This window comes from Harmonia axyridis, chromosome 5 (assembly GCF_914767665.1).
Source record: "Harmonia axyridis chromosome 5, icHarAxyr1.1, whole genome shotgun sequence".
NCBI lineage: Eukaryota > Metazoa > Arthropoda > Insecta > Coleoptera > Coccinellidae > Harmonia > Harmonia axyridis.
This window is the reverse complement of record NC_059505.1, coordinates 32,438,147-32,457,848: the sequence shown is the minus strand read 5'-3', so window position 1 is coordinate 32,457,848 and position 19,702 is coordinate 32,438,147. Positions and strand designations below refer to the sequence as shown.

General features: G+C 35.0%; 2 protein-coding genes across 13 annotated transcripts in view; both read left to right on the top strand.

The window, feature by feature from the left end:
• Positions 1 to 19,702, top strand: part of LOC123680809 (disintegrin and metalloproteinase domain-containing protein 11) — a 656,359-nt gene that overhangs the window by 577,176 nt on the left and 59,481 nt on the right. For all 12 annotated transcript variants that reach the window (XM_045618921.1, XM_045618915.1, XM_045618912.1 and 9 more), the window contains exon 6: positions 6,002 to 6,071. In XM_045618921.1, the coding sequence (XP_045474877.1) occupies positions 6,002 to 6,071 (70 nt within the window). The remainder of the gene's footprint in view (positions 1 to 6,001; positions 6,072 to 19,702) is intronic.
• LOC123680813 (lipase member H-B-like) lies at positions 9,756 to 13,772 on the top strand. Its single transcript, XM_045618929.1, has 4 exons — positions 9,756 to 10,269; positions 12,608 to 12,886; positions 12,967 to 13,329; positions 13,388 to 13,772. Exons 1-4 carry the CDS (start codon positions 10,215 to 10,217, stop codon positions 13,594 to 13,596), a joined length of 906 nt encoding a protein of 301 aa, XP_045474885.1. The 5' UTR covers positions 9,756 to 10,214; the 3' UTR covers positions 13,597 to 13,772.

Below are 19,702 nucleotides of genomic sequence, written 5' to 3'. Positions count from 1 at the left end.
GCTGGTAGAATTTCATTCATTTTCAGATATTTTGGGGGTACCAATATCAATTGCGATTGATGATCTTAACATCTCCTGAATCAAACTGACATATCTATATATCTATTATGTTTATATTTCTTGTCAAAATCCTGAAAAGAAAAACTTATAACTCCTGTATTTCACCTGTCTCAACGCAAATTGGTTAAAAGTAGCATAAAGACCAATGGAACGTGTAATGTACAGCATTTCAATGAAGAAGAGAGGAAACGAACCAGATTGAGAGATGTTATGTATCCGGCCTCACTCAAGTGGAGATGGGCAGATCATATAGCTAGACAGAACCTAGAGAAATATGCAATAGAAATCACGAGAAAACTAAAAAAAGCCGAGGCTAACCACAACACAGATGGGTAAATGATATTAGGAAAATAACGGGTAGAAACTGGTAACAACAAGACAAAGACAGACAGAGATGGGAGATGGAAGGAACTCACATTCAGAAGTGGATATTAGGAAGCTGATTGAGAATACGAAAATAATATAGCTAGTGAAAAATATTTTGCTCTTGGAGTAATCGAGCTGAATTAAATAAACCTAAAAGGTATCCATTCTTCAATGGATTCATAATGAAATTTTGCGTAAAATTTTGAGGTTGTTTTCAGATCCTAACAAGAAACAACAAGCTGTCTAAAAGATCGATTTCTCACAAGAAACATCTCGTACTATCGGCTCTTAAAACCCCCATTATTTATACCTCCCCTTGACATAATATATTCCTGATAACGCATAGCAACAGATGCCCATTTCTCACTGCGATGAAAATCAGCCGAAGTGATGGGGGCGATTTTTTATGCCTCTAACCCCCCTCTCCTGACCACCATCAATCAACCCATCACGAAATTGAAATATTCCATTTGTCACGGCGTTCTGAATTTGAAATGCCCCCCTCAAAATTAATAGCACAGGCTGAACGGCGCCCCTGACGGCGATATGGCTAGTCACTCTAACCAGAGTCGGCATTGTCCTGTAAAGTGATAAATCCATAGGGGGGACGGGAACCGGAAGTCCCGGAGCAGGAACGGGATTCTTGTTTGCGGTATTTTTATAGAGGGTGCAATTAATTTTGGCCGGTTATGTGAAAGCTGCGGATTGCAAACAAATCCGAAGAAGGCCAGGAATATCTACTCATTTCATAATTAGGGATTCACGACTTGACTTGACATTCAAGCTACTTGACTTGAGCAGTCCTCAAAATTACTGCCCTTTTAAAAGCTGACTCAACTTTGTGATTTATTCATCAAGTACTTGACTTAACTTTGAAAAACTACTACTTGACTTGAACTTGAGTTGTTTTCAAGTCAAGTCCAAGTCAAGTAGCATGAATATCAAGTCGAGCCGTGAATCCCAAAATTTTTGGCCCCAATTTCAACTGAATGAAAAAGTGTTGAAAATTCCCAAATTTGAGTCAGCTTTCAAAAGGGCACTCATTTTAAGGACTGGTCAGTTCAAAAATTGGTTGCGTCTTAATGGCATAAGCCTGCCACATACATGTATGTAAGTCAGCCAATTTTGCTTGAACAGACTAAATTGAGAGACTTGCTTGAAAGTGTATAGCGGAGCTTGAGCTGGGCTAGAAGTTGGGCTTGAAGGAATTGGGACAAAACCTATTGCGTACAGACTTGTCGGCAGAATCGAATCAGTGTTTTTTGTTGACTTGTGACTGTGAAAATAACTGATTTTAGACGTTTATCAATAGATTTTTTGAAGGAGGTTATCGGGATCTACTTCATGTCTTGGAAATTCCTTCCAGAAATCGAAGAGTAGTAGTTAATCTTTCGAGAGGAGAACTTACAGCCCTCATTACAGTGTCTTTTATTTAATTGATGTCATTTCTTCAGCCAATCGCAGGATTCCAGTGGCAATTCTTCTTATGAATTAATCTGTGAATACTTTTCTGTAACCAATCTTTTGTCCACCGTTATTGTTTGTTGAATTTTGATTTCGCATATAATGCAACAGCTGTAGCAATAAGTATCTCATCAGTTGTCATTTCTGATCTCTACCGAGAGAAGTACTGAAGCTGTTGTAGGAGTAGTCGAATGAGATGTAGAATTTCGTAAAAGAAAGAAATGTCCAAAATATACTCCAAATCAATTAGCTCAAATACCGATTTGTTGGCGTGCTCAAAGGAGCATTCATTTTGCAAATAACAAAGTCATCGTCATGGATGATCATACTTATATCATATCATACTTTATGCTGTGTAATTCCGAAATTAGAAGAAACAATGGATTTTGGACAGACAATATCGAAAAATGTTGTTGTTTATTCAATGTTTCATGCATATTACCACATTTCATTTACATTGTTTTATCTATGTACAACATATTTGTTACAATTTCATCTATATATTTCATATTTTCATTTATATTCCTACAATTTCATCTTATTTTGTATTGTTTCATTCATATTTTTGTAGTTTCGTCTATGTTTTTCTACATTTCACATGTTTACTTGTACGCATATCGACTAGTACAAATATTTCAACTGAAGATTCCTTAGCTCAAAGGAAACACTTTAATTCTTCAGTTGAAAAGATACACGCTGTTTTTTAGTAATATCTCGCAAATGGAATGGAATCGAAGGAAATTCCGTCAATGTCCGGTCAACTTCAAAATGCCCGCTATACTAAGTGAAAAAAAAATCTAATCGGAAAAAATAGTGAAGGAAAAAAGAGTTTCTTTTGACCTGAGTAACCTTTGATTGAAATATATGTACAAATCAAAGACTCACCCTGTATATCAATCATAAACAGCTAATGGCCGCAGCAGTCGATGCCGAAATTAAAAAAAAATCTCGAGTTGAGAACATCTCCATCAGAAGAACGCAATTCGTTGAATGCGTCCTTGGGGACCATCTTTATTAAGATATGTGATATTCAAGGGTACAGCTCAATAGCTCCTAACTTCACGTCAGTGCTTTCCTAATTTTGCTTACCTTCTTGTACTACTAATCCACTTGTTATGACAAAATCAAAGTGTCATTATGACTGTCAAATTAACACACAATTAAAATATTGCACGCTTAATAGGACCTTTTTGATGTGACCCAAATCTGGAATTCTTGCTAGAACGATCCTGTGTAAAATTTAATGAAAATTTCTCTCATGCTCAACATAATTGAGACATGTACGCGTCTATTACCAGAACATAGCGAAAACCGTCCTTAGTGACGACGTAAACACCTCGTACAGCAGAATCACGCATGAGAAGTGGCAACGATGCATGAGCAATTAATTATCTAGCGTGTTCATGGCTCGTGGCGCAATTATTGGTGATTACAGTTTCGGCAAACCACTTGTAGACAGCTATATCAATTCAAACTTCGACGACAATAATAATCGATTGGAGGTGGCCTATTGAAAACGTGGGTTCGATTTCGCACCACGTGACTAAAGCCAGCGTTGACCAGGGGGCATCTATGGTATCGATTTGCACCAGATATGAAAACAGTGCAAATTTTCTGAATTTGCCGGTGAAAGAAGCATTGTAATCAGAGAAGAGTACAAACTTCAAGTCAGGAGCTTTTGACATGTGTTCTATTAGAAGGACCCTGGTGTCAGTTAGTTTATCAAGATGAAGGGTTCTGTTTATAGATGGATAGATTTATAAGAACTACAATCGGAATAACGCCAGACTACGAAAAGTATATTTATTTGTAAATGTACACAAATATCAAATTGTGTCGGAAAAATTTACTTCCATCATTCTCTTCTCTTTTTCATTTTAGGTTTCAGGCACTTCATCAAGTCTATTGTAGAATCTGAGTCCAGTAAATTTTATAATAGTAATTTCTTTATTTCAAGCTCTTCTTTGAATATTATCTTTATAAATGACAGTCGGATCTGTTCTCATATACTACCCTATTTTCAGCATCTTCAATAACTAATCTTATTGATATGAGTTCAGCAGTCGCCTTCAAGTTGTTATTTTAATGAGAATTTCCTTAAAGGAAGTTCTAACGGCTGAACCATCTACTGCTGTAACAGCTTCTTTCTAGGTAGTCATGCGAGAGTGGAAAATGTATAGAAGGTTTGAAGGGGTGTTTGGTGATGATTTGCTATTTTTCAGTGGCAAAGCTGCTAGCTAGATCCGAGTAGTAGGTAGATCTGTAGTATAGGTAGATCTGTGGGATGTATAGATCAGATTTTGAGTTATTATGATCCTTATACGTTGAGTTAAATCCATGTTGTTCTCGGTTCAAATCCTTCCCAGTTATACTCTTGGTCTTATATTTCAATTAGACTATCCAAGACGTCCTACAAGAGCATACCGTCATATGAACAGACAGGGTCGGCGCGAGTTTTTTGGCGCCTGTGGTAAATTATTGTGCCCCTGCTGTAAAAGCATCAATATACTCTTGACCTAACTCAAAAAAAGAATAGCTCCTGCTCCGATGATAATACAGAATTTTTTCGTCCGATGAAAAATCTTGCAAACAACAAAAGGTATTTGCACCGACAGTGACCTGTCAACAGTCTCACCATTACCCAAAGCTCAGCTCATGGTACCTTCAGAAACTTCCTGGTATAGGTCGGTAAAAGGACCACGAATTTCTTTGCCTGAACAAGACCTGGAGTGTTTCTACAGGGAGTTCTTCTATTGTCTCACTCGTATTGTTGGACCGCTGCCTTCTATTGGTCTTTTCCAAGCCTACATAAGGGCTGAGGACCAACAGGTGTTAACCTTGATAATTTTTTTGCAAGTGCATCGGCTTTTTCGTTCCTTTCAATACCACAATGCACCGGTACCCATAGTAGAGTTACTTTATTTCCTCTGGCCTGTTGCTTTATGGTATTACGGCACTGCCATGTCAGTAGAGACCCCTGGCTATATGCTTCCAGGGATCTCACCGTGACCTGTCTGTCCATAGTTATGTAATTACGCACCCCTTTGAGGTTTCTTTTGAGACACTCTTGGGGCATTCAACAGTATTTAACTAGTTTCAGATGCAAAATTATAGGAATTTTCCATATTTTGAATGTGTAAACATCGGCTTCCAAATATTTCAAAGGCGAACGTAGTGTTGTTTTTCGTCTTTGTGAAATACATCTGGGATCCAAATTCTTAATACCCAACTGAATGATACGCTACTGACTTTACGAGACGAAAACTACGCCTAAAACGGTGGACCATGCAGTTCTTATCGATATAGGGAGACGTAAGGGGAAGAAGTACTTGAGACTTGAGACTGGAGTACGATACAATATAGGAACGAGGGTGGAATTCGACGTTAGAGAATAGACGGACATAGTTAGGATTCGACGTTACAGATTAGACGGAAGAGGTTAAAGAATTCGACGTTAGAGAATAGACGGATATAGTGAGAATTCGACGTGATAGACGCATATGATTCGACGTAAAATATATTAGACGCAACTAGTTAGATAATTCGACGTTAGATATAGACGGATCTACTCGAATAGTCAGACAATAGACGAAAGTTCAGTGGCTGTACATTCAATTGACGTTGAATTGTACATAGTGTAAATAAACAATAGTTAAGTACCGGCGGCCTTCTTATATGAACCCCTAGACAACGATATAAAAACCCTACATACATAATAATTTTATCCCTCTTTCAATGAAGGTAATAGGGAATTCTGTTAATATTGATTTGGGCTGCCATGAGTTATTCATCATACAGGCGGCATAGCAAAGGCGATTTGAAGATTTTTATTGCAGGGTAGCGGAGCAGCATTATACGGTTTTAAGAATCAAGGATGAAATATGAAAAGGCAGTCAGCAAACTAGGTAAAATTGCTGCTACTTAAATAAACGAGGCTGATACAGTTGCTTCACTGTTACACCAGAATTTTGTTACCGTTTTTTTTCTCCAAAAGAGTAAGCAGCTTATAAAAAATGCTTCTCCTGCTAAACTCAATATCATCCAATCAACCTTTTTCTCTTGAAAAAATAATTACCTTCTCCACATCTATAACACTTTTTGTCTTTTGCAGGCAACTCATAGCGCCGAATATTATGCAGAAGCACTTTCTTGCCAACGGAGCCGAACAAGTATCGAAGCAGGTAAGCAACTTGAAAAAACAATTTCAGGACTACTAAATAATTACCGGTGCGAGAAGTTTCACAGGGACGAAAGATAATAAGGTTCGGAATACATTACGAACGGGCGTCCTTGGGGACAATTTCCCATAAAATTCAACTTATAAAGCGATATTCCCGTCGATATAAGCCCTCCTCGTAAAAACCGAATTAATAAATTCGCTCTCAAGAGGGTTAGGCAGTTTAATAACGTCGACACTTCACCTCCAATTTCTTCCGTGCGCTAAGCCCGTGGAAAAATGATCGGATAACGTGCATCAATCTATTGGAGGGCGTTCTTTCAACCAAACACCTTTTCAACGAACTTCAACCGTCATTTGTAACGGTTAGGTACTTTTAGCTGCATGAGAAGTTTCGATGGTTGTTGTCTATGGTTTGACAGTTGAGAATGTCAAACTGTGTTGACATTTGTGTTCGGTAAGGTTTGGTAATTCATCATGGAACGTTTAACGTCATAACAACCCTTAAAAGTTAGATAAATTTACTTTGAAAGAATTAAATCTGTTCGATGTTCAATCTTCTCGATTTAAAACCATTAACAAGATGAAAAATATGCGTACCGAAGAAAATTTTGCTGCTGTAGCGGAAAATGTTTAAGAAGGCACCGAAATGTCCCATTGTTACCGTTCTCAACTTGTTGGCCTTTGTTTTTCGACTACGTGGGCAATTTTACGTAAGAATCTTGTCTTACATGCCTATAACATGAAACTGGCTCAAGAATTAAAGCCAAATGACCATCGTTTACGTCATATTGGCTAATCAGCTAAACCTGGACGACATTTGGTTCCAACAAGATGGTGCAACTTTCCATACAGCGCACAACCATCAATTCATTGCAAAATCAATTAGGTGACAACTTTATTTCTAGAAGTGCAGTGACTTCGCTAGTGCCACTGGCTGAGGCTACGTCTTGCCACCCTTTTCTTTAATGCTGGCCTCGCCATTGCAGAAGTAATCCTGTTAATTGGCCCCCTCGTTCGTGCGACCTTATGCCCCTCGATTATTTTTCAGGGGGCCTTATGTTAAGATGTTGGTTTATGCCGGCAATCCAGCCACTCTTGAAGCATTGGAAGCCAATATTTGGACCACCATTGACGACATACGGCCAGATTTATTAGAAATAGTATTGAAAAATTTCACTGATCGAATGAAAGATGTAACTCGTACCGGAAATCATATTCAAGAAATAAATGCCATGAAATCATCTACCATATCATAATAATGAAAAATTCATTCCGTATTTCTGTCTTGTTATATGATTTAAAGTTCCCAGCTCTTAAAAAAAAACACCCATTGAAGTTGTATTTCAAGGTAGTATGAAAAAATTGCGATAAAATCTTCTCAAGCTGACGCGAATATCACAACACAGATTGAGTTACTCCAAATGTATTTTTAGACGAATCAATTCAACCGGTTTTTTGCTTTGATTCCAAGTATATTTTATGAAAAATTTTAACTTTGTTGTTACCTCTCACCGATGTTATTGATTAATTAGGAACAGAATCAGAGTTATGAATGATTTAGGTATTTTTTCATTTATTTATAACGACTAGCCAATTGAAAGAACCTTGAACGAGAAATGCACTACAAATAATTTCATTCAGGCAGAATTCGATTTCTAAAGATACTACTTCAGTGATATTTTCCTCTTCAGAGGTAGAATTAATATTGAACTAACTAGGTCATTAGTCCATGTGGTTCAAGTTAGTATGCAAAAATTCAGTTTCTCCTTCTTAAACTGATAAGATTATTAGTCAAAACTCAATTCAATGATTTTTTTTACTTCGATTCCCTTACACCGCTTCAAATGTAACTCTCCAAATTCATTATACAGGATGTATCATAAGTAATTGAGAATATTCTAACGGATACTCAAATATGAAGTTTTATCACAAATCAACTGGATGAAATGACTTTTCTATCTAAGATTGTTTCATTACAAAATTTGAAATTATTTGGAAAACTGAGTTATTTTTTCGTTTAGAGTTTTTTCTTAGGCTATCATAAACAGGGTGCATCATTAATTATGGGAAATATTTCGACTAGATAAAATGTTTCTTCTTAGATTCGGAGTTTCATTTCAAAATTTATAAACTGATTGTTTCTATAGGTACAGTGAAACTATTTGATGTATTATTTGCATATTTTGGCAGGAAGTGTAGTTATTTTAAGTCCTACTATATTGTGAGAAATAAACGATTCTGGCTACCACCAGAGGCGTACGACAGAGACAAGCAACTGGTTTATTCTCCTCTTAAATTCAACCTCACTGGCCTAATCGCAACTTTTCGGTTCTTGAATTCACTTTGATATGATACTTTCCATGGGTAGCTATTAAGTTCAATTTGTGTAATAACTGAAATCTAATCAAGGGCCTATATATGGTACAATGGAGGGTACGGTATATGGAGGGTACAAATGGTAATTACCCCTCACATGACCTTCTAAATATGAATATTCAAAATTATCGCCAAGACAGAGAAATCATAATATAGGCAATTGACGAAATTTCTTTTCGATTATCCTTTCAAGAAAAAAAAACTATCTACGCTCTTTAATGTAATAATCTAAAGGACCGAGATAATTACTGTACATCAACATCAAAATAATTGTGCATCTCATATTTCAGTGACGTAGAATTTGGGGAGTATCAACAAACCATTTGAGCCCTTCGACGTATGTCTCTTGTGGTAGCCAGAAATGTTCATTTAGCATAAGTTAGTAGAGATTATAGTATCTGGTACCTACACTTCCTGCCGATTATAAGAAGAATACTTTTAGTGTACGGGGCACAAATAATAATAATAATAAGAGAGTTTATTCATGAAAATACATTCAATGAACTCTATAATACTGTAGAGTTTTATAAAAATATAAACTGTGCACAGTAATAAACATAAAATTTACTCTTTATACACCGCAAAATATATTAGCTTCTAATTAAGTGGAACAAACGTGTGCTTCATCACAGATAATGGTCGAAATCCTGTGAGTTTCCCAATTTTGAAATAAAACACCCTGTATCTCAAATAGGAGAAACATTCAGATTTAGATATATGTAATGTTTATTCACATTCACATAAACATAAAAATAGCAGAGATAATTACATAACATAATTCTCTGTCCGTGACTATGTTGAATTTTGATATTATGGGCCCAAGATTCCATAGATGATATACATATTTCCAATTACTTATGATACACACTGTATATAATAGCCTAACAAAAGACTCATATTTCAAAAACCTTAATTTTTTCAAGTCAAAGTCTGAAGGTAAATTGCTAAGTACAGTTTGTTTACATGTCAATTATATAAAATTACCTCGGAAAATATTTTCCTTCGATAAACAGACTTCTAAATTCAACTGAAGCATTACTAGCTTATTATTTTCATTTCCTATATCCAATTTTCCTAAACGGTTTGTTTAGTCAAGGTGAATAATTTTCACTCATATGCAAATAATTTTAGCTGAACCTTGGTCCCTCCTCAAACTGATCGTTTGTTATAATTTTTTGGTGATTTCGTGTACTACTGCTCTCAAGTCAATTCTGCGCCTGTATCAATATAGGTACTAGCGATAAGTTCAATCATGATTATCGCATCTACACGTCATTCATTGATATTGAATTTGAATTGCATATTTAAGTATCAGCACTATTGAACGGTTATTGAACTAGCACAAAGCCAAACATTAAAAGTGATTTGGTCAATCATATTCACATACCAATGACCTAAAAATTAGTCAATTAATTCATACCAGGTGTCTGTTCGAATAATTCGATTTAGAGCTTAGTGTGCATCCCATCTATCTATGAACCTAATTATCAATGGACTTTCTACACCGAATAGTACTTAATTGTCGTAGATAAAATGGGGAATATATTGAAGTCTCGCGCCAAAGTTACTCAGGTAGTTTTCCGTCTGGATTTTTCTTGTAGTGTGGATTGCTGTCTTGAGAGTAGCATTCAGAAAGTTCATAAAGAATCAACTGGGTCTTTCCCAAAGACAAGGTCGTGAACATCTACTACTTTGGATCCATTGCATACGAAGAAGTGAACAACTATGTGCGTATAGTTTGCAATTTGATTTAATATAGTGTGCAAATATGAATATCGGCGCGTATTTCCATATACTGTCAGCTTATTTATTTGGCGAACACGGTAAGTAAAAAATTGTTTTTGTAACAACATCACTTCGTCAAGTCAATAGGTCAAATTATATCCATTCACATCCGAAATATTGATTTTGATGTTATCCTTGAACACCGTTGAATGGAAATGTACTGAATAATTTGATAATCATGCTTTCGATTCAAACTATATTCCTTAAAAATTATTAACTTTGTTGTTATATTCCACTTAAAAATATTGATCATCTCGGAACATAATCGAAGTTATGAATCATGTAGGTGTTTATTCATTAATTTATAACGACTAGCCAATTTAAGGAACCTTGAACGAGAAATGCTCTACAAGCAATTTGCAAATTCATTCAGACAGAATTCAATTTCTGAAGATACTATTTCAGTAAAATGTTCCTCTCAAACGTGAAATTAATATTGGATTGACCCGCTCTTTACTTGATGGAATTTCATTCGAATCGAAATTAAATGACAGTTATTCTATTTCTATTTTTGAATTAAATGGGATGAGTGCTTGGCCTTAGCTCAGTGAAGAATGCAGGTCAATCGGGCATTTCAAAAAAGCTTATTTTGTATCTTAAAAACTGTTAGTTTTGGAGAATCAAGGTGATTCATGAATGTTGGCTTATATTTCTAATCTCCAGAACTTGGGAATCAATATTCCGATTTCATTTGAATTTTGTGGGTTTATTCACTTTTTGGAACCTTCAAAACTTTTAATGTAATTTCAATATATCCAGGGAAGTACTCAAATTATTGAATTTTTTCTTCCGTTATCTATAATTTTCAAACGTTCTGTAAAAATATCATTATTGGCATGGAAGAATAAATAATTCAGTGAAATGAATTCAATTTTTGCTTTGAATGACACACTTTTTTTTTAAAATAGTATCAAACGAAAGAATTCATATTTCTTTTCTACTTTTTTAAATTATCGTCCTGTTTTAATTTTTTTCGTGATGATATTTGATGTTATATTTGAGATTTTGGATATTCTAGATATCTGTTCAAATCTCTCTTACTCTCTCTCTATCATAATAAACCCTTAGCACCTTCTGAGTGTTGTAGCACTCAAATATTAATTAAAAGTATGCTTGTTGAAACTGTGAAACTAGAAACTAGGAAACTAGAATTTAAATTTAAAAAAATTACGTAACACATCTTGAAAAATAAAAACTGTGAGTGTATATTTGCTTTACAGCAAAAATAAGAGTCAACAATTATTTTCTCGAAAAAATTCACAAAGAAGCTACTTTTCTGAAAGTCATGAAAGACTTACATTCACCACCAAGCAATAGCCAACCATTCATGTTACACACTGTTCAAATAACAATTGGTTCGAAAAAATTGTCATTTTGTACAAATAACAATTGATTCCAAAAAAATTGTATAATAAAAAAGTGGAAATAGAATAACTGTCATTTAATTTTTAGTAAAACTAAATCGCCTGAAGTATTTTCTGAATTCTTTGAATAATACTCGTTAAAAAAGTTGTTTGTGTTATGTAGTTGAAACAAATTCACTATATGTCAATACCTTTTATCCATGAAGATACCACCAAAAAGCTCTATGCAGTCAAATCTAAAAAGTGTTTCCATGTAAGGTATCTACTATCTTTGAGTTATGCAAAGTCGATTCTCACTTCTGAATGTCAGAAACCTAATAACATGTTCTTATAATTCCGTTGATGTTTATAAATGCACAATTACAAAAATAATTTTATACTTTCATCTTGAATTACATGAATGAAATTCCGGAATATCCAGTCTTGAACTTCCTCATTTGGATTATGATTATATTTTTACCAGTAGTTCTAATTTAAGAATACTGTAATTGAAGATTCTCTTTACGAGATGAAAATCAATTCGTGCTCCAAAAAGGAAATTCAATTATTCCTTCTTCCTCTTTACCGAATAAAAAGAGGAAAGTTTTTCTCTAATGAAGACTTCACAGAGCTATTACTAGAAGACTGGTATAATATTTATTTGAAGTTTTCAAAAACCATAGCTTTTATCGAACATAAAGAATATAACTTATTCCAGAATTTTCTCTAGTTTTCGAATATTCAATTTCTCCACGCTGTTTCACATGCGGTGTAATTTCATTTCACATTAATAATGTAGATATTCTTCTGGAGTGGACTGAAAGATATTTTTTTCAGTTTTATAAAGGAAATAACTACCTTGATTCAATGTTACAAAAAGTAATAATTTGTTGAATGGAGTAGACTGTAGAATTTCAAATAATTATGCTTCATAAATATTAAATCAAACCTGGAAGATCCGCCTTCAAAATATATAATGTATAATAACAGTTCCATTTTGTCATTCACCCACTTTGATGACCTCGTGTTTCAGCTATCCAGCCATCAGATGTCTCTGGTGTTGTTATCCGAAACGGCCATCCTGATCAACATGTTGAGTTTGATTCTGATTATTACTCTTTGATAGCCAACGAATCGAACCAAATTATATTCATCATTCATGGTTGGATGGAACATGGCAATGTCACGTGGTATAAACAGTTAACAGAAGCACTTTTAAGACAAAATGAGAACAACATTATCTTCCAAGTTGACTGGTCTAGAGGTTCTAGGATGCAAAGAGATGCTGCTGTTAAAAATAATAAACCTACAGGTAGATCTCCATATCTTCAGATCTCATTCAAGTGTTCAGATCTATAGTTTTCCATGCCTCTTAATAAAACTTCATTTCAGGGATAATTATAGGAACCTTCATAAGTAATCTGATTATCCACAATCTGTTGTCTCACTCTCAAATCCACGTGATCGGTTTCTCAATGGGTGGTCAGGTATCTGGCTTCGCAGCAAAAACTGTTAAAGAACTCACAAACCAAAAAATTGGACGTATTACAGCTTTAGATCCTTCTGGAAGGAGTTACAATGGTAGACCAGCTGAAGAAAGGCTAAATCTAGAAGATGCAGAGGTTGTAGCTGTAATTCATACAGACCCTACCAACATTGGCTTCAACGACTCCTGTGGTACCGTTGATTTGTTCGTTAATGGCAGGGTTCATGTCCAACCAGGTTGTCCTGATGAAATCGACCTCATCGAGTTGAGTAAGTTGAGAAGGTAATATGGTAGAATGGAGCACTGTATCATGTTCTGTCTTTACAGAGTATTGCAGTCACTTCAGAGCATTCAGATATTTGATTGAGGGAGTCAACAATAACAGATTTATAGGTACCAAATGCGAAACTTATGACAAGTTTGAAGAGGGTCAATGTGCGGGAAATGAAGAACTGAATTTTGTGGATGTGATCTCTCCGGATGCTAGAGGAGTTTACTATGTAAAGACAAGGCCGAAACCACCATTTCTGGAGTGAATCTAGCAGACAAGAAGATATTTATTAGTATTTAATAATGAAGAATGCTTTAAGGTGAACACATTGTTCAACAATTTACGTTCTTCCTCTAGAGAAGAAGGAAGGAATTACATATTTCATTTAGATAAACATTCTGTATTCAGAAGCTTGTGTATAAATAAATTCCTCTTAATCTATGTATTCAATTGAAGAAATTTCCTATCTGAAGACATAAATTCTGTCAGAAAAGTTCATTCCTTGAGAATGACTGCTCAGAAAAATTGTGGGAATGATTTCTTAGTTTTATTATGATTTTATTGAAAAACTCTTCTTCTAATAGACTTGCACTTTGAGAATAGTTCAATCGATTTCAATGAATGCATTTGGAAAATGTTCCCATTATTGAATCATTAGTTGATATTTTCCCGAATAAAACATATTTTGTGCTTCTTTGACCATTTCCCAGAATTCTTTCAAGATTTTAATAAATGCAAATTGATCAATTCAACCGATTTCAAAGTTTTCATTCACAAACTTATTGATTTAATTAAATCAGTTCATTCTGAACAATTTTGGTTTCATATTTGTCAGATTATTTATTGAATTGATCCCTGGGTCCGCTCATTTTTGTAACTGCCTTAACATCTACAATTATTATCGAATTTTATGAAATTTGGTATCGTTGCTACTCGTATTTAGGCTGTGGTTGGCCAATATGTATTTCTGCTCCTTCAGAAAATGCTCTTTATGCATACGGATTCGTGAGAAATCCTGGTATCTCAATATCAAATGTTTCACTGGTAAGATTCTGGTGAAATTAAGTATTAATATTCATCCGTCGAAGTTCCATAAAAACTGTATGGCTTGAGCTCTCATGGACAGCTGTCACTTTTGATGCTATTATCTTTTGGCAATTACAAACTACACCATTACAAAAATTGGAGCGATATACGATTTGAAATGGTTGAAATTCGCTACAAAATGGTGGAAATTTTGCAGTCACTGTTCGCAAAACTATAGTGGTGTAGACTAAAAACCAGGTGTCTCGATTCCTCGTCAATCTTGAGATTTAATTATTCCTCAAACAACATTTTGCATAGTCTAAAGGCTTTTGAAATTCAGTTAACACAAGAACTGAAACTGTCAGATCATCAGCAACATCGTATTTTCGATGATTGGGCCCTTCAAATGAATAAAAATGATCCAGATTTTCATAGAAAATCAACTTTGATGATGAAGCCTATTTGAAAATGTTAATATTCATTTGAGGGAAAATGATTGTTAAAAAGCCTCTCCATCCTCAACGTATCACTGTTTGGTGAGGTTTTTGGCCTAGTGTGTGATTGGACCATATTTATTCGAAAATTAGACTAGTGCAACTATAATGGTGAATGGATTGCGCTGCGCTACCAAGCTATGCTTATTGTTTTTTATGGTAGAAATTGGGAGGTATTGAAATGGACGACGTTTATTTTCAACAAACCATACAAGCAGAAAAACCATCGCAATTTTGCAAGAAAAGTTTCCTAGCCGTGTTTTTCTCGAAAGGGTGATCACAACTGGCCACCAAAATTTTGTTATCTAACACCTTTAGACTTTTTTCTTTTTGGCTACGTGAGAACTAAGGTATAATAGTAATAAACAAACATAATTTCAAATAAAGAAGATACAATGTTACAATGTCACATTATTCACCTGAATTGAAATAGTGTCACTGGGTTCAACGCCCATTAATTATATTTGTTTCTATTTTTGATATCATAATTCAAAAATTCTTCTATTGTGTATGGTTCAATTTGCAGCATTTGCCTTTTGAATAACTTAAGGTTTGATGAATCTTTTATGAAGTTTGCCATCTTATTATAATACTTCATACATCTATACTCAGAACCTCTCTCTGTTAGTGTGAGCCGATGTTTTGGAAATTTTAATTCTACTGTTCTTGTGTTATATGTGGTGGGGGTTTTGGTTTCAAAGTTGTTCTTATTCTTGAAGAGGAATATCATACACTCCTGGATGTGTATGGCAGTTGCCGTAAGTAATCCATTTTTCAGGAATACTCCTCTGCATGTCTCTCTATTCGTCATTCTCATAATCGTGCGAATTGCTCGCTTTTGCATCTTATACAGGGTGGCCATTTGAAAACGAAACAGACGAGATTACCGACGAAATAAAGTTTTTCGATAGAAATGCTCGGACAGGTCGATTTCTGTTTCGAGGGGGACAACTTAAGATGTAGGTTACGGATGCATAGCGCTTCAACCCTTGCTACTACAACCCTCACCCCCAAATTTTGAATAGGGAAGATGGGGTGAGTGATACCTCATTTGAAAGGTATTTTTATACTGATTTCAGCACAGTAATTGTTTTTTCATTTTATGCATTAGTTCTCGAAATATTCTTAACTAAGTATTTGAAAATGAAGTGGTGTTTTCATGGCACTTGTAGTGTTTTGTGAAAAATCGACATTTTGAGCTTCAAAACAACCATGACTGTGGCTTCCTTCCTAACTAACTAACGCATGAATATTTCGAGAACTAATGCATAAAATGAAAAAACAATTACTGTACTGAAATCAGTATAAAAATACCTTTAAATTGAGGTATCACTCACCCCATCTTCCCTATTCAAAAATTGGGGGTGGGGGTTGTAGCAGCAAAGGTTGAAGCGCTATGCGTCCGTAACCTACATCTTAGGTTGTCCCCCTCGAAACAGAAATCGACCTGTCCGAGCATTTCTATCGAAAAACTTTATTTCGTCTGTAATCTCGTCTGTTTCGTTTTCAAATGGCCACCCTGTATATGTCAATGCTTTAAAATCTATTCAATACCTTAAAGAATAAATTTGTGAAATATCGTGGACATACGGACGGCCAATTAGCTGATATCATTTTCCATCATCAATGGCCTATACCTTCCTTTTCACAATGAAATAAACATCCATTGATTTCTTTTAGAATATTCCCGTTTTTTCAATATAAAAATGGAACCACCTATTGTAAACCCTTTAGTGTTCAAATTTCTCGACTTGTGAAAACAATTTCATTTATAATGCAACAATAAATATCTATCTAATCCATTTTCTTTCAGTCTCTCTCGAAAAATCAGACTCCGCTGGAAAAATACCCATCTAGCATGCTAATTTCAACGGTTTTTTCCAGTTATCTTTTCTCCCATCTCTGTCTCTCGTAATTCTATATTGTATAATTTTCAATGAAATACATTTAATCTGACCGTGGATGCCGGTCTTTCAGAGCTCATCTTAAATTCATGAGGAAGTCTGGCCAGTTCGTGCAATAACGCTAGTATACCACAAAAGAGCAAACCCGACGATCTAAATGCAATCAGCCACTACTTCAGAGCAATAAGCACACCGGAAACTGAATTAACACCCCAATGGAGTTCCACTCGGCACTCCAACAAGTATTAAGATTTCTGGAACTCGATATTCGGACCTGTTCCACTGAACGGTAGTTTTTGTGTGCTTTGTGTCCTAAGCGACTATCATTTTGTCCTTATTTTAGTATTCTGTAGCTGTGAACATGAAAACTTTCGAAAGGAGGTGCCTAGTTACTTGAAATATTATTTTCTCTATTTCAGTATATTAATGACTTCATTAAAGTTCTGAGAACAGTTCTGTAATGAACTCATTACAGCATTGTTTTCAGTTATATTTTTTGTTTTGTGGTTGTCTAGACTGACTTCCAAACCTATCAAAATTCAACACACGTCAAGTGTCTAGATGAAATAATTTGGATTTAGTGAAATGATTCGCGACATTATTCGTAATTTCTCCTGATTTTGTTAGTGTTGAATCAATTTAACCAGACACGAATGCGTAATTATAAATTATTCAAAAATTCGAAACGTACGATTCGAATTCAAATTCCGTAATCTGTCAATTTTCGTAACAGTCACACCAAGTGCCAACATACAATACAAATGTCACTAGAATGTTTAATCTGAATTTTTCATTGAATTTCGACAATATTCCACAAAACTTGACTGAAATAGAGAAAATATCGTCTAATACTCGTTGCCGAAGTCAACACGCATGAGTGTTGGAATAGGAGCCCATTCTGCAACTTAGAGTATACTATTATGAGTCAAATTGGCTCAATGGTTTCGGATTTTTAACTATCTGATATTTGTTCACTGACTCGAATTTACCAATTCGATAAAATTAAGACTATGTATTAGGTGTAGTAACAAGAAATCTATTATTTTTCCAAAGGATGGCTTTAGTCATATGTATCTCGCGTTGTATGAGTCCGATCTCTTTTGAAAGATGAGATTTAGTTCTACAAAAACTTTTCTGATAGTCTTGTGATTAGTTGACTCAGTTCAGTTTCAGCAGTAGCAGAGAGAAAATACGCTAAATTTCACAGTTTTTCTTTGATGAAGGCGAAAATGCAATCCAGGCGACTGAAAATGTAAATAGTGTATATGGTCCTGATACTGCTACAGCCAATCAGGCGCAACTTTGGTTTCGTCGGTCCAGTTCCGTTAATTGGGCAATTGTTAAAAAATTCGATGAAATCAAGGACATTGTCGAGTCCGATCATCATCTAAACACTGTTTCGATTGTCCAAGAGCTGAAGATTGCACAAAAAACCATTTGGAACCATTTGGATGAGGTTGGTCTCAAGAAGAAGCTCACTGTCGATGGATACCACAAAAAATTTCATCGGCTCATTTTACATTTACTTTTTTATCAAATCTGTTTCATTAAAATTCAGTTTATTAGCCTAAAAGTAATAATGATAAAGTCTTTATCTGCACATGGAATGAATTACAAAATTCGTTCGAAATATTTTGATTCAACAGATAAATTCATGATTTTCAAGAGGATTACTTTAATATACGAGCTTATGCTCTGGTCACGTCGTAACCTTTATTTTGGAAGAAAGTTGTATTTTTTGTAACATTCTGATGGATGAACAATTTAATGTAATTCAATTACTTTAATATCCAATCATAAAGAGCTTCACGATTGATCAAATTCAGATTTGTAATATTTCAATTTTTTGTTGTTATCTTGTTAGAGCTAGCACAAAAGATGACCACGCACGCTAAATGTCCATAATCAATAATTTTTCATCGATAAAACCATTGGAAAATATGACTGATTTTCTTCACACAGAATAGTGGATATTCATCTCCTCACCACGATCAAAAAATTCTTATTGTGGGCGTGGTAAATAGATGAATATCAATAATAACTCAAGCTCAAGCAGAGTTTGAGCTGTTTTAACCCTCAGTAATTGGTAGGTGATCATGATTAAGTTTTATACTTTCTATACTTTTTACTACCATAAACATGATATCAACAATATGAGGATTACATTCTGTAAACGCGCAGTTATGAATTTATTTTGAAGTTCATCATCAAAAAGTCAATTTTCTATGGTTAGGATGACGCTTCTTTTCTAGAATAATTTCGGTTCCAATGCAATGATAATCAACCTCTATTAACCAAACTGGGGTAAAATGAATGTATAGTAAGCGTTACTTGATCCTGAACCTATCACAGTCTGATGACCATTCCGGATAACACTACCTCTCGACCAAACATCCCTTTTGATCTTCAGTACCCATAAAACCCCAAATAATGATCGAAACAATCCCTGTATAGTCTGGCCTATAATTAAATAATTTCAACTAGGCTTATTCCATCGGCCATTGCATTTTAGCGTATTGCTAATGAACAAAACGAGAGAACTACGAGATCTGAATGGATTGCGATCATGTGGCCTACACAAAACAGTTGCCCATCAGAGATCGAACGTTATTCTCCAAATGGCGTTATCGAATTCATACAAACCAGTTGATCGAATTTCGCATCAGTTTTCGCCGATTCGTCTGTCCAAATCGATTATTTAATCAAGGTTTAATTACAAAGGTTTGTCATGTGAAGAGCGCGAACGTGTGTGTTTTGCCTTTTGATGAGGATATGTTGGTTGATGGACATTGCAGCAGTTAACCTTTGTTCCTTCGATACCACTGTGAATATTTTATGCAGACACAACGATAGCAGTCGAAAGCAGAACTAGTGATTAATAAAAGATTACACCATGAGTGAATAATGATGGCTTTTATTCCCGAGTAATTGCTATAAACCGAGTCCC

Coding starts and splice junctions, on each gene's coding strand:
- LOC123680813 (XM_045618929.1), top strand. CDS start 10,215: ATGAATATCGGCGCGTATTTCCATATACTGTCAGCTTATTTATTTGGC. Junction 10,270..12,607: donor TTATTTATTTGGCGAACACG/GTAAGTAAAAAA, acceptor CTCGTGTTTCAG/CTATCCAGCCATCAGATGTC. Junction 12,887..12,966: donor TAAAAATAATAAACCTACAG/GTAGATCTCCAT, acceptor ACTTCATTTCAG/GGATAATTATAGGAACCTTC.